Source organism: Aotus nancymaae, unplaced genomic scaffold (genome assembly GCF_030222135.1).
Source record: "Aotus nancymaae isolate 86718 unplaced genomic scaffold, 86718_ANA_hifiasm-v0.15.2.pri h1tg000032l_0, whole genome shotgun sequence".
Taxonomy (NCBI): Eukaryota; Metazoa; Chordata; class Mammalia; order Primates; family Aotidae; genus Aotus; species Aotus nancymaae.
This window is the reverse complement of record NW_026988445.1, coordinates 31,306,883-31,321,885: the sequence shown is the minus strand read 5'-3', so window position 1 is coordinate 31,321,885 and position 15,003 is coordinate 31,306,883. Positions and strand designations below refer to the sequence as shown.

At 48.3% G+C, this 15,003-nt stretch overlaps 1 protein-coding gene across 3 annotated transcripts in view; it reads left to right on the top strand.

Moving 5' to 3' along the window:
• The window catches only part of LOC135277512 (obscurin-like), a 161,110-nt gene that overhangs the window by 10,461 nt on the left and 135,646 nt on the right, over nucleotides 1–15,003 (top strand). For all 3 annotated transcript variants that reach the window (XM_064383689.1, XM_064383691.1, XM_064383690.1), the window contains exon 10: nucleotides 1,952–2,227. In XM_064383689.1, coding sequence (XP_064239759.1) covers nucleotides 1,952–2,227 — 276 coding nt within the window. The remainder of the gene's footprint in view (nucleotides 1–1,951; nucleotides 2,228–15,003) is intronic.

Here is a 15,003-nt window from a genome sequence, read left to right as displayed (position 1 = left end):
TTACAAAATATAAAAAAGTAGAATAAAAAAATAGAAAAACCCAAAAGACGAATGACTGGGTGAAATTGGGGTCTGGGTGTACCTTGCAGTGCCACAGAGCGGTGGGATTGAGTGTGGGCTGCGCGCTGCAGCTGAAGAAGGCGCTGGACGCCCGCGGCATTGTGCTAGAAAAGCAGGTTACAGAGTCCAGCGTGACATGATGTGTTTAGCAGGTAACGGTACACGGTGGCAGCGGCACACAGCTGCCACATGGGTTGTCTCCTGCCTGGAATCTCCGGAGACGCTCTTCTCAGCTTGCCACACACCTCACCTGTGTGAATCCTCCGTCATTGTATTTCAGACGGCAGGAAGCCAGTGCACAGAGGTTAAGTCACTTTGCCAAGGTCACATGGTGGGTAACGGTTGGGCAGAGCAGCCTGGGGTGCACATCCATCCTCTGTAAACACATGTGCTCAGACAAAAGGAGATGCCAAAATGGGATCTGGGGATTCAGGCTGGGGTACCTCTAGGGGCTGGGGAGCGTGCGGGCGTTCGTCGTCTGCCAGGTGGGGAGCGTGCGGGCATTCATTGAATTGGTTTTTTTCTTTATTTTTCTGGATATTCTTTCTTACTCACTGATGAACAGCATGTACATGTTTAGAAATAGGAAGGCAGAACACAGGGGAAAAAAATGCAAGGACTTTAAACTGGAGTTTCTGCAGAGCCAGGTAGGGTATGGGGGTAGGTGGAGGGTAGGGCATGGTGCGTTTTGATGTTTTAGCTTATGACTTTTTGGTGGTATTCTAGTTTCTAATGCTGTTCTGTCTGGATGTGTATTTGTAGCTATTAATGGGCACAGACAGCACCTAAAGAGAAAAATATTCTGATTTCATTTATTCAGAGTTCGAAGACAGGAATGATAAATGGTGGTCGCTTTTGTAGGGGAGGCAGCCGGGAGCTATGTGGGTGTGGGGTGTGGATTGCACAGGTGCACACAGCTGTCAGAACGCAAAGAATTGTGCACCAGATCTGTGCATATCACTGTGTGTACGTGTTACCTAGTTAACAGGTAGTGTAAGAAATTTTTGTTTTTAGAGACAGGACTTTGTTCCATTGCCCAGGCTGGAGTACAGTGGCGCAATCGTGGCTTACTGCAATGCTCACCTCCCAGGCTCAAACAAGACTCTCACCTCAGGCACCTGAGGAGCTGGGTGCCGGCATACCACCCTGCTCAGCTAATTTTTTTATTTTTTGTAGAGACAGGGTCTGACTGTGTTGTCCTACTGGTCTTGAACTCCCAGGCTTAAGTGATCCACCCACCTTGGCCTCCTGAAGTGCTAGGATTACAGGCATGAACCACTGTGCCTAGTCTCATAAGCAATTTTTCGACGTATGAGTTTCCCCCTGTGTCGAGGGAAACCTCAGGCAGGTACAGGGCAGCTCTGGCTTTAGTGCAAACCAGGGGAGAAGTGGCTGGGGATGGTCTGTTTGGGTCATGGTTTTGTGGGAGAGAGGTTCCCACATGTCCTGTGATTTTCAGTGTGAACCCAAGAGGGTGTCTGTGTTTGCTATTTCTCCAGGCTTTCTGGGTTCTCAGGCAGAGTTCTCGTGAGTGCCGAGGGCATGATGTGGGCATTTCACACTGTACTGGCTGCTTTTCCTTTGAAAGGGGCACTCTGCCGGGGTGGTAGTTTTTTCTAAGGTGTTATGGAGTGCTTGGACTCCAGAGTGTCAGCTGCGTGCTGCTGATGGGCCTTGGGAAATTCTTCCCCATGCTGACTCTTGAAGTTTCCAATGTGCATTCTCTCTTCCTCAAAGCCACGTCCAGCTGGTGGTTGGTGAGGCCACTCTTTGTGGACCACAGACAGTTCATCATCAGTGGGCTCCAGTGTGAGCAGTCTCTGCATCTGAAACTTCAGATTTTGTGTTCTGGCATCTCTGACTCTGTGCATCCTTCCTTGTCCATCCTCAGAGCCCAAGGTGGTGTTTGCAAAGGAGCAGCTGGCGCACAGGAAGCTGCAGGTGGAGGCGGGGGCCAGCGCCACGCTGAGCTGCGAGGTGGCCCAGGCCGAGACGGAGGTGACGTGGTACAAGGATGGGAAGAAGCTGAGATCTGGCTCAAAAGTGCATGTGGAGGCCACGGGCTGCACGCGGAGACTGGTGGTGCAGCAGGTGGGCCAGGCAGATGCCGGGGAGTACAGCTGTGAGGCTGGGGGCCAGCGGCTCTCCTTCCATCTGGACGTCAAAGGTCAGTTGATTGGGCAGACATTTGAGCATCTCATGGGGGCAGGCCCGGGGGCAGCGTTTCAGTATAGGCTGGGATGGTGCTTGGTGGCCTCCTGAGGGCCTGTATCAGCTAGTTATCTGCTGCTAAGTAACAAATCACTCCAAACTTAGAGGCCTGAAAGAATGATCAGTTTACCTCTCACCATTCTGCAGGTTGAGAATTTGGGCAGGGCTCAGCAAGGGTGGTTCATCTGTGCTTCACATGGTGTTGGCTGGGGCTGGGGGATCTGACTGGCCTCATTGGTGCATCTGACTGAGGTCCAAGCTGAGATGGCTCCAGTGGATGGGGGACGGCCTGGATGATGGACCTCTCTCTTCTTGTGGTGTCGGCTGGCCTCACTTCCACACCTGCAACCTCATTCTTTCCTCTGTGGTTGGTCTCTTTTTGTGCTTTTTTCCATGGTGACTGGATTCTTCCCCTAGGGAATGATAGAAACTGTGAGTCTTGTTAGCTGTGTTCTCTGGACTCCCAGAATGTTACTTTCCCCATGTGCTATTACTCAAAGCTAAGCACAAGGCCAGCCTAGTCTGCAGGAACTAGGGTGTAGAGAAGTAGACCCTACTGTCAGTGGGGGAGTGGCATGTCCTGATATAGAACACTGTGCACCCAGGGTGTCTTGACTCATCATGACCTTTTTAACAGTCTATCACAAGGACACGGGCTCTGTTTAATTCTCTGCCATACTGAGCACATTACCTTTTTCTTTCAAATGCATGCCTCATGGTCATAGGGTGGCTTCCATAGCTCCAGCCATCACATTCAAGTTGGGAAGATGTGGAAAGGGTGTGTATTAGTTTTTGTTTGTTTGTTTTCTGCTTATTTTTTTTTTAACTGCTGTGTAACAAATTATCACCAACTTAGTGGCTTAAAACAATGCTGACTGAGTAGTTCATAGTTCTGTAAGTCAGAGGTGCAGGCATGGTGTGGCTGGATTCTCTGTTCAAGGTTTCAGAAGCTGAAGTCAGGTGCCTGCTAATTAGTTCTCTTGTTTCCTATTTCCAGCTTACCCAAGTTGTTGGCAGAATTCAGTTTCTTGCAATTGTGGGTCTGTGACCCCATGGGTCCGAGGCGGCCATTAGCCAGGGAGCTGCTATCAGATGTGGCCTTGTCCATCATCAGGCTGGTAATGGAGACTCTCCTTTGCGTGAAGTTACTCTCAGACTTCAAATCTCTTTTGCCAGGGAAGAGGCCCCTCCCATTTATGGCCTCACCTGATTAGGTCTGGCCCACCCAAGGTCACCTCCCTTTCAAGGAACTTAAAGTCAGGCTTCCTTCTCAGCAGCACCTAGATTTAGTGTTTTGGCACTCTTAGAATTCTGCCTCCCTCATTGTGGGTGTCTCTGGCTGTCTCTTCTGTTTGGGAAACAAAAGCTTTTCTTGAAGCCTGGGGTACATCAACCCCCATGCCTCCCCTCGCTTGGTGTGGGCCTTGCAGCCATGCTCACCTCCAGGTAGCCTGGAGAACATGCCCTTGGCCCTCAGCCTTGTCAGGAGGACATGGAGGAAGAGGAGGTGGGCTTGTGCTGGGACTGGCCTTGCAGTCCACACCGCACAGGCTGGGTTTGGACCCCCTTCTGAGGCAGGCCAGTGGCGGGATCGACCGTGTATGGGGTCAGACTGCCGGAGTGTCTCATTCCTGCCCGTCTGCTGAGTGACCTCGGGAGAGTTGTTGATACTGTCTCGTCCCCAGATTCATGTCTACCTGGCAGCTCAGAACGGGCCTCACTTGGAAGCAGGGTGTTTACAGATATAATTAAGTGAGATGCCTCGTGACGAGGCCGTGGACTGAGGTGAGCCCCGAGCCAGTGACAGTCAGACAGACCGGGACACACAGAGAGGAGGCAACCGTGGGAGGCGGAGGCTGACCACACGGGGCTGATGCGGCCACAAGCCCAGAGAGGCTGACAGCCCCAGGAACTGGGAGAGGCAGGGTGGGCCCCCCGCCCCCCCTTAGAGCCTCCTGGGATCACAGCCCTGCAAATCTTGATCTCAAACTTAGGCCTCCAGAACCGTAAGAAGATGACTTTCCGTCGTTCAGAGCCACTTAGTTTGTGGTGAGCTCTTCCGGCAGCCCCCAGAAACTCAGACAGTTGTCCTCACTGTGCCTCAGTTTCTGTAAGGTTTAAATGAGAGGCAATGGAGGCCAGTTATTGAAATAAAGAAATTTAATCGGCTTCTGGGCGAGGTTCTGCGGTCCGACAGGAGGGACCGGAGAAGTCGCGCAGACTCCTCGCAGACGTGGGGTTTTATAGGGAGTGGAGGCATTCCGATTGGCTGTGGGGAAACTGGACGTGGACGGGGCAAGCTGCCATTGGCAGGTAGGCGGGATTTCCGGTGAGCGGGCCGCCCAGGGGGAATGGGACCTGGACAGGACAAAATGCTATTGGGCAGGTCCTGGCGGGCCTTCTTTTGAATTTTGGCGGGGTTCTTTGACGGCGAGTTAGGTGCTGACTGCAGAGCTTGGTGCCAGGCCTGGAGTGATGAGTAGTTTCTAGGCGCGGAGGGGGGTGGGCGTGTCCGAGCTCCCGGTGAGGTGACCGGCCTTTCAGTTTCCTCATCTGTAAAATGGGAGTCGTGATCGTGGCTTCTGGGGACTGTGCCCGTGCTGGGCACTGTGAATTATAGCTGCAGGGATTGAGTTTTGGGGGCTAAGTATGTCAGGGAAGGAGGGCAAGCCAGCTTGGTGGTGTAGACACTGGCCAGCCTTCGTGGCAGAGGGCCGTGGCGTGGGGCGAGAGGGGATGGAGGCGTGCCAGGCTGCAGGAGCTCAGAGGCACTGGCTGCCAGCAGAGTGGGCACCAGGGTCTCCAGAAAGGTCTCGGCGGCAGCGGCTCATCCAGCCTGTTTCCCTGACTGTAAAATGCGCATCCCAAGGTGCACCGGCTCTGAGGGGAGGAGAGGGGATCGATGTGAGATGCTGCTCAGCAGGGGTGCAGTCATCGGTTCATCCCGCCTGCCTGCTGCTGCTTTTATCCCTGGGGTGACAAGCGACTTGGACACCAGGGGCCAGCTCGCACATCTGTGGGCTCTGTCACATACGTGCGCCAGGGGGAGAAGTGGGCAATGTCTGCAGCGTGGGCCGGGGGTCCCGTGGGGCCGCGCAGAGGAATATGCTGACGCCCAGCAAGTGCCACGGTCCGTGACAGCTGCTGGAGCAGAACACCATAACCTGGGCGGCCTCCAAACCACCGCTCCGGAGGCCAGACGTCCAAGAGTGAGGCGCGGCGTCCGGTGAGGCTGCTTCCTGGTTCGGAGGTGGCGCCTTCTCGCTGAGTCTTCACAGTGGAAGGGGTGAGGGAGCTTTTGTGGCCTCTTTTACAAGGCATTGATCTCATTCATGACCCAACCGCCTCCTAAAGCCCCTCCTCCTAACACCATGACCTTGGGGATAAGGATTTCAGAGTGGGAATTTTGGGGGCCACAGACATTCCAGCCATAGCAGTGAGAATGTGGGAGCTGGGTTGTGCATCGCTGTCAGGGTTTTACCCCGAAGGCAGGACTGACAGTTCTAGCGCGTTCTTTCCGTAAGTGCTGACGGCTTTTTTTTTTTTTTTTTTTTGAGTTGGTTTCACTCTTGTTGCCTGGCTGGAGTGCAGTGGCATGATCTCAGCTCAATGCAACCTCCGCCTCCCAGGTTCAAGCGATTCTCCTGCCTCAGCCTCCCGAAGTAGCTGGGATTACAGGCGCCCGCCACCTCGACCGGCTAATTTTTTTGTATTTTTAGTTGAGACGGGGTTTCTCCATGTTGGCCAGGCTGTTCTTGAACTCCTGACCTCAGGTGATCCACTCGCCTCAGCCTCCCAAAGTGCTGGGATTACAGGTGTGAGCCACCGTGCCCGGCCCATAGATGCTTTTGTTAAATTGACTTCTTAACATGTTGTATCGCGCCCGCCTGCTGTTCTTGGAATGTCATGTCCCCTCCACAGTTCATGCTGAAACTCAGTCCTCTGAGCACCAGTGTTAAGAGGGGGCTTCGGGGGGGTGATTAGGCGCTGAAGGCTCCACCCTCCTGAATGGATGAGTGCCTTTAGATTATAAAAGTTCACCACTTCCGTCCTGTCTGCCAGGTGAGACACAGCATTAAGGCGCTGTCTTGGAAGCAGAGAGCAGCCATCACCAGGCAGCTGACCCTGTTGGCACCTTTTCTTTTGTTTGGCTTTTGAGACAGGGTCCTGCTGTGTCCCCCAGACTGGAGTGCAGTGGTGTGATCACGGCTCACTGCAGCCTCAGCCTCTTGGGCTCAAGCGATCCTCCCGCCTCAGCCTCCTGAGTAGCTGGAACTGCAGGCATATGCCACAATATCTGGCTAATTTTCTCAATTTTTGGTTTGTAGAGATGGGGTCTTGCCATGTTGCCCAGAGGCTGATCTCCAGCTTCTGGGCTCAAGCAGTGCTCCCGCCTCGGTCTCCCATGTGCTGGGATTACAGGAATGAGCCGCTGCACCTCACCTGATTGATTTTTTAAAGCACATAATTCACATAACATAAAATCCACTCTTTTACGAGGTACAATTTGGTGGTTTTTAGGTTGCACAACCACACCATGGTCTAATTCCAGAACATTCTCATAAACCCTAAGCGAAACTCTAGGCTGGGCGCAATGGCTCACACCTGTAATCCCAGGACTTTGGGAGGCTGAGGCTGGTGGATCATGAGGTCAGGAGTTCAAGACTAGCCTGGCCAAGATGGTGAAACCCTGTCTCTACTAAAAATACAAAAAAATTAGCCGGGCGTGGTGGCACGCGCCTGTTGTCCCAGCTACTTGGGAGACTGATGCAGGAGAATCGCTTGAACCTGGGAGGTGGAGGTTGCAGTGAGCCAAGATCATGCCACTGTACTTCAGCCTGGGCGACAGAGCGAGACTGTGTCTCCAAAAAAAAAAAAGAGAAACTCTATGCCACTTTGCAGTCACTCCCCATTCCCTTCCCCTCAGCACTCAGCGATCACTGACCTGCTTTCTGTCGCCCTGGATTTGCCTGTTCTGGACATTTCATTTAAGTAGAATCATATAACACGTGGCCTTTCATGTCTGACTTCTTTTCAGTGGGCATGATGTTTTCAAGGCTCATGATGTTGTAACATGTATCAGTACTTCCTTTTCATAGCTGAGTAATATTCTGTTGTATGAACAGATCACATTTTATTTATCTATGCATCAGTGGACAGGCATTTGAATAGTTCCCCCTCTGGCAACTGTACACGATGCTGCTATAAACATTTGTATGCAGGCTTTTGTGTGAATGTGTGTTCTCAGTTCTCTTGAGTAGATAAGTAAAGAGTAGGGGTGCCAGGTCACATGGTCATATTATTTACCTTAGCGAGGAACTGTCAGACTGTTTTCTAGAGTGCCTGCATATTTTACATTCTTTCGTCAGCAATGTATGAAGGTTCCGGTTTCTCTACATCCTCACCAACACTTCTTGTTTTCCATTTATTTATTTACATCTTATTTATTTATTATTTTTTTAGAGTCAGGGTCACACTCTATTGCTCAGGCTGGAGTGCAGTGGTGTGATCATGGTTCACTGCAGCCTTAAACTCCTGGGATCAAGCAATCCTCCCATCTCAGCCTCCTGAGGAGCTGGGACTACAGGTGTGCACCACCACACCCAGCTAACTTTTGTATTTTTAGTAGAGATGGGGTTTCGCCATGTTGGCCAGGCTGAATTTGAACTCCTGACCTCAAGCAGTCCGCCCACCTTGGCCTCCCAAAGTGCTGGGATTACAGGTGTGAGCCACTGTGCCCAGGCATGATGCTAGACCTTTTTTAGGTAAACAATTTGCAAATATTTTCTTCAATCATTTTTTTAAATTATGTGTTTTGCCTCACAAAGCTTTTAATTTTGATAAAGTTTAGGCTGGACATAGTGATGTGTGCCTGTAATCCCAGCTACTCGAGAGGCTGAGGTGGGAGGATTGCCTGAGCCCAGGAGATTGAAGCTGCAGTGAGCTATGATTGCACCACTTTACTTCGGTCTGGGCGATAGAGCGAGACCCTCTAAATTCTTTTGGATAAAGTTTAATTTATCCTCTTTTGTTGCTTGTGTGTTAGGTGTCATATCTAAGAAACCATTGCCTAATCCAAGGCCATGAGATACACACCTCTGTTTTTCTCTCAGATTTTAATAGTTTTAGCTCTTACGTTTAGGGCTTTGATCCATTTTTAGTTAATTTTTGTATATGATGTGAGATAGTGGTCCACCTTCATCATCTGCATGTGGAAATCCAGTTGTTCCAGCACATTTGTTGAAGACATTTTTCTCCATTGAATTTTCTTGGCACCCTTGTAGATATCCAGTTGACCATAAATGTAAAGGGTTTACCTCTGGATTCTCAATTCTATTCCATTGATTTCTATGTTTATCCTTAAATCAATACCACAGTCTTGATTACTGTACTTTGTAGTAAGTTTTGAAATTGGAAAGTGTGAATTTTCCAACTTTGTTCTTTTCAAGATTGTTTTGGCTATTCATTTCTGTATGAATTTTAGAATCTGCTTTTCAAATTTTGGAAAAAAGGTAGGTGGGATTTTGATAGGGTTTGCATTGAGTGCGTAGATCACTTTGGGGAGAATTGACATTTCTTCTAATCCATGAGTATGGAATACATTTCTATTTATCTGGGTCTTTTAAGATTTCTTTCAATGGTGTTTTCTAATTGTCAACATATAAGCCTTGCAGTTCTTTTGCAGATTTATTGCTAAGTAGTTAATATTTTGGATGCTACTATCCATGGAACTTTTTTTGTGATTTCAGTATTGGAGTGCCATTGCTAAGGTACAGAAATGGAATCGACTTTTGTATATTGGTCTTGTTTCCTGCAACCTTGCTGAACTTATTGATTAGCTCTAGTAGTTCTTTTGTGAATTGCTTAGGATTTTCTGTACACAAGATCATGCTATCTCTGAATAGAGAAAGTTTTACTTCCTAACTTGGGATGTTTCTTCTTTGTAAAGTGTAAGCATGGACAGCTGTGACTGTCCCCTTTGTAAAGTGTGGGCGTCCACAGCTGTGACTGTCCCCCTTGTAAAGTGTGGGCATCCACAGCTGTAACTGTCCCCCTTGTAAAGTGTGGGCGTCCACAGCTGTGACTGTCCCCCTTGTAAAGTGTGGGCATCCACAGCTGTGACTGTCCCCCTTGTAAAGTGTGGGTGTCCACAGCTGTGACTGTCCCCCTTGTAAAGTGTGGGCGTCCACAGCTGTGACTGTCCCCGAGCAGTGCTTTCACTGTGTCCCATAGCTTTGGTATGTTGTGTTTTCATTTTCATTCATCTTAAAGTATTTTGTAATTTTTCTTTTAATTTCTTCTTTTGAAGTGTGTTGCTTTATTTCTGCATATTCGTGTATTTTCCAGTTTTCTTTCTGTTTCGTAGCTTCATTCCATCGTGGTCAGAGAAGATCCTTTCCTGACTTCAATTTTTAAAAGTGTATTGACACTTATTTTGTGACCTAATAGATGGCCTATCCTGGACAGTGCTCCATGCATCCTTGAGGAAAATGTGTATTCTTCTCTTGTTGATTGGAATATTCTCTATCTACAGCGTTCCCTGTGGGGGAGACGTTCCAGGACCCCTGGAGGTATCCAAATCCATGGATGATCAAGTTCTTTATATAGAATGCTGTAGTATTTGCATATAACCTATGCATATCCTTCCTTATATTTTAAATCATCTCTAGATTACTCATGGTACTGAGTACAGTGTAAATGCTGTGTAAGTAATTATTATACTGTACTTCTAAAAATTTATATTATTTTTATTGTTGTGTTGTTATTTTTTTTTCCAGAATATTTTTGATCCTTGGTTGGCTGAATCCGCACACGTGGAACCTGTGGATTGGAAGGGCTGACTGTATAAATCTGTTAGGTCTAGTGGGTTTATAGCGTTCCGAGTCCTCTTGGTTTTAAGTGGTCTTTTTTCTAGTCATTCTGTTATTGAAAGTCTCCAACATTTTTGCTTTCTTTAGTTCTGTTAATTTTTGCTGTCTATATATTGCCCTCTGGGTTAGGTGAGTGTATGTTTATAACTGTGATATCTTATCAAGAGATTGGCCCTTCTGCAGTGTGCAGTGTTGTTAGTTGTTGGTGCTGTAGTATTTGCATATAGTAACCTATGTATATCCTCTGGCGGTTTGGTTTCAGGGTCTGCCTCGCCCGGCGTTTGGGAGCTGTTCGCGCTCTCTTTTGACTGCTGTGGGTATGGAGCATCTTTGAGCTTTCCACCTGTTTGAGTCTTTGGCTCTAAAGTGTATATCTTATAGATAGCTGATAATGGTTTATTAATTAAGAATTCTTTTTATAATTTAGCGAAATTCACGTAATGTACAGTTGGTCATTTTGGAGTGTACACCTCAACGGCATTTAACGCATTCTCAATGTTGTGCAGCCACCACCGTCTAGTTTCAAAATTTTTCATCAGAAATTTTTCACCAGAACACCCCATAGTCATTGGGTGATCAGTTTCCATTCTTTCCTCCCCGGCATCATCTGGCCACCTGCATTTTGTTCTTTGCCTCTGTAGATTCGTTTTTCTGGATGCTTCATGTAATGGAAATCATGAAATATGTGTCCCTTGTATCTGGATTTGTTACTTTGTGCAGTCGTTTCAAGATTCATACGAGTTGTGCATAATGTGTCCCAGTGCTTCAGAACTTTTTATGGCTGAATAACGTTCCATTGGATGTATATATCACAGCGTGTCACAGATGCTGTTAATTTTCGTTGCTGTTTCTGTTGCTTTTGTTCGTGTATGTTTAGTGACTTTTCTGAACGAGTTCTGTAAAGTCTGTGTTCCTTGTCATGAGTGACCATTGAAGCCTCTGCTCAATGAACTTATTGGCCAGCTGACGATTAAAACAGTGATTTTACTAGATGTAAGTCTCTCTGTCTTTGGGGCCTCTGTGTGGGAGTTGGCCCCTGCGTTCGACACAGCTAGGCAGATGACAGCTTTACCTGTACCTTCTCTTCTGGCCTCACAGAACCTTGAGGCCAGCCAGCCGTTAGGCCTTCCCAGGTGTTGCCTGAGTGTGCGCACAGCCTGTGCATGTGTGTGACCTCTGTGCCAGAAGTGTGTTGTTAGGGCTTTCTGAAGCCTCCTGTGGATGTCATGTTCTCCAGCATTTCCTCTTAGGCTGGAGACTTTTGGTTAGGCTGTTGTTCATTGTTTGGATGGCTAATTTCTATTGATTTGTCTTCAACTTCACTAACTTTCTTCTGTTATTTGTATTCAACTATTGAGCCTATGCAATGAATTATTTCAGTTACTGTGTTCTCTGCTTATAAACTTTCCACTCAGTTCTTTATATCTTCTCTTTCTTTGCTGCGACTTTTTAATGTTCCCAACTTTCAAGGGTATTTGCTCTTCCTTGTTGGAGCATTTTTGTATTAGCTGCTTGAAAATCGTCAGATAATTCCGGTACCATCGTTGTCTTGACAGTGGTATCTGCTGGTAGTCTTTTCACGTGCATGCTACTTGAGAACCTCCTGGTTCTTCCTAGACCCAGTAGTTTTAGATGGTGTCCTGGTATTTTGAAGACTTTGTTATGGGACTTCAGGTCTTCTTTATATCCTAGGAGAATGTTGATTTATTTATTTTTTTAACTGGAAATTAGCCTGGTTGTCGTCTGTGGGTTGATGTCTTCAAAGCCTTTGCAGTTTGATCTGTCCTGTCTGTGCACCTTCCGGGGTCATGTGTATGTGGGTGGTGGTCTGTCCCTGTTCAGTGCTCAGAGTCCCTGGAATGCTGCTTAGGGCCCATCCATGTGTGCCTCTGGGGGGGCCCTGGAGTTCCTGAACAACTTTATGCCGTATTTTTTGAGCTTCTCCCTTTCCAGGACTCTGTCCAGGACTTTCTGCTTTCCTGGGGCTTCTTATGGTTGCAGCTCTATGTGCCAGAGCTCAGTGCCAGGAGAACAGAGAAAAAAAATCAACAGTGCTTACCCTGCCTTCTCGAGATCAGAACCTCTTCCATTGGAGAGGAGCGTTTCCTTTTTCTTTCTTCTTCTTCTTCTTTTTTTTTTTGAGACAGAGTCTCACTCTGTCACCCCAGGCTGGAGTGCAGTGGCATAACCTTGGCTCACTGCAACCTCCACTTCCTGGGTTCACGTGATTCTCCTGTCTCAGCCTCCCAAGTAGCTGGAACTACAGGCACCTGCCACCACATCTGGCTAATTTTTTTTAAATTGAGTCAGGGTCTCACTCTTTTGCCCAGGCTGGAGTGCAGTGGGGCGATCTTGGCTCACTGCAACCTCCGCCTCCCAGGTTGAAGTGATTCTCCTGCCTCAGCCTCCTGAATAGCTGGGATTACAGGTGTGTGCCGCCACCACGCCAGGCTAACTTTTGTATTTTTAGTAGAGACAGGGGTTTCACCATGTTGGCCAGGCTGGTCTTGAACCTCTGACCTCAAATGATCCACCCTCTTCGGTCTCCCAAAGTGCTGGGATTACAGGCCTGAACCACCTACTGGCCAGAGTTCCAGGCATTCAGTTGTTAGCACCTGCATGGTCTGGGGTGTGAGAGAAAGAGGAAACGGGTGTCTTCTGTCCTCCTGAGCATGTGTGTGTGAGTGTTTTGGGTGCACAAGTCATGGGCTGAAAGGTTCTGGGACTTTGACTGCTGTTCCTCTGCCTCCCCCACCCACCTGCTGCTCTCCTTCCTGAGTGTTCAGATGGCGGCTTTTTGGTCTAACGGGTGAGATGGGGGTGTACACCTCCAGGAGTGGAGCCATAGTAGGGGCTTTTGAAAAATGCAGGTTTTATTATAAACATGCAAATGAATCCAGACCTTGGCATTTCTGTGTGAGACAAGTCTAAGCATCTGCAAGGGTATTTGTAACTCATTGGTAAACCACTAGGTAGGCAGCTGAGGTCCTGATGAAGCAGGCTCGGCCGTGCTGAGGGGCCACTGAGACTGCTGTGTGCTTCCTCCCAAGTGCAGCTGTAGGCGGGAAGGCACCTGTGCACTCACACACATGCATGTACACAGTGCACTCACACATGCACTCACACACATGTATGTACACAGTGGTACACTCACACATACACACACATGCATGTACATGGTGCACTCACACATACACATGCATGTACACGGCACACTCACATACACATGCACTCACACACATGCATGTACACAGTGCACTCACACATGCACATGCACTCACACACATGCATGTACACAGTGCACTCACACGTGCACATGCACTCACACATGCATGTACACAGTGCACTCACACACATGCACTCACACATGAATGCATGTACACACTGCACTCACACATGCACTCACACATGCATGTACACAGTGCACTCACATGCACTCACATGCATGCATGTACACAGTGCACTCACACATGCACTCACACATGCATGTACACAGTGCACTCACATGCATACACACCTGCATGTACACAGTGCACTCACATGCACTCACACACGTATGTACACAGTGCACTCACATGCACTGACACACATGCATGTACACAGTGCACTCACACACATGCATGTACACAGTGCACTCACATGCACTCACACACATGCACTCACACATGCACTCACATGCATGTACACAGTGCACTCACACATACACACATGCATGTACACAGTGCACTCACACACATGCATGTACAGTGCACTCACACATGCACTCACATGCATGTACACAGTGCACTCACACACATGCATGCATGTACACAGTGCACTCACACATGCATGTACACAGTGCACTCACATGCACTCACACACATGCATGTACACAGTGCACTCACATGCACTCACACACATGTATGTACACAGTGCACTCACACATGCACTGACACCCACATGCATGTGCACAGTGCACGCACACACACATGCATGTACACACTGCACTCACACACATGCATGTACACAGCGCACTCACATGCACTCACACATACACGCACTCACACATGCATGTACACAGTGAACTCACATGCACTCACACACATGCATGTACACAGTACACTCACATGCACTCACACACATGCATGTACACAGTGCACTCACATGCACTCACACATGTATGTACACAGTGCACTGACATGCACTGACACACACATGCATGTACACAGTGCACTCACACATACACATGAATGTACACAGTGCACTCACACATGCACTCACACACATGCATGTACACAGTGCACTCAAATACACATGCACTCACATATGCATGTACACAGTGCACTCACACATGCACTCACATGCATGTACACAGTGAACGCACATACACTCACATGCATGTACACAGTGCACTCACATGCATGTACACAGTGCACGCACATGCACTCACACACATGCATGCATGTACAGTGCATTCACACACATGTATGTACACAGTGCACTGACATGCACTGACACCCACATGCATGTACACAGTGCACGCACACATACACACACATGCATATACACAGTGCACTCATACACATGCATGTACACAGCACACTCACACATGCACTCACACATGCATGTACACAGTGCACTCACACATACACGCACTCACACATATGCATGTACACAATGAACTCACACATGAACTCACACATGCATGCATGTACACAGTGCACACACATGCATGTACACAGTACACTCACATGCACTCACACACATGCATGTACACAGTGCACTCACATGCACTCACACATGTATGTACACAGTGCACTGACAAGCACTGACACGCATGTACACAGTGCACTCACAAATACACATGCACTCACACATGCAT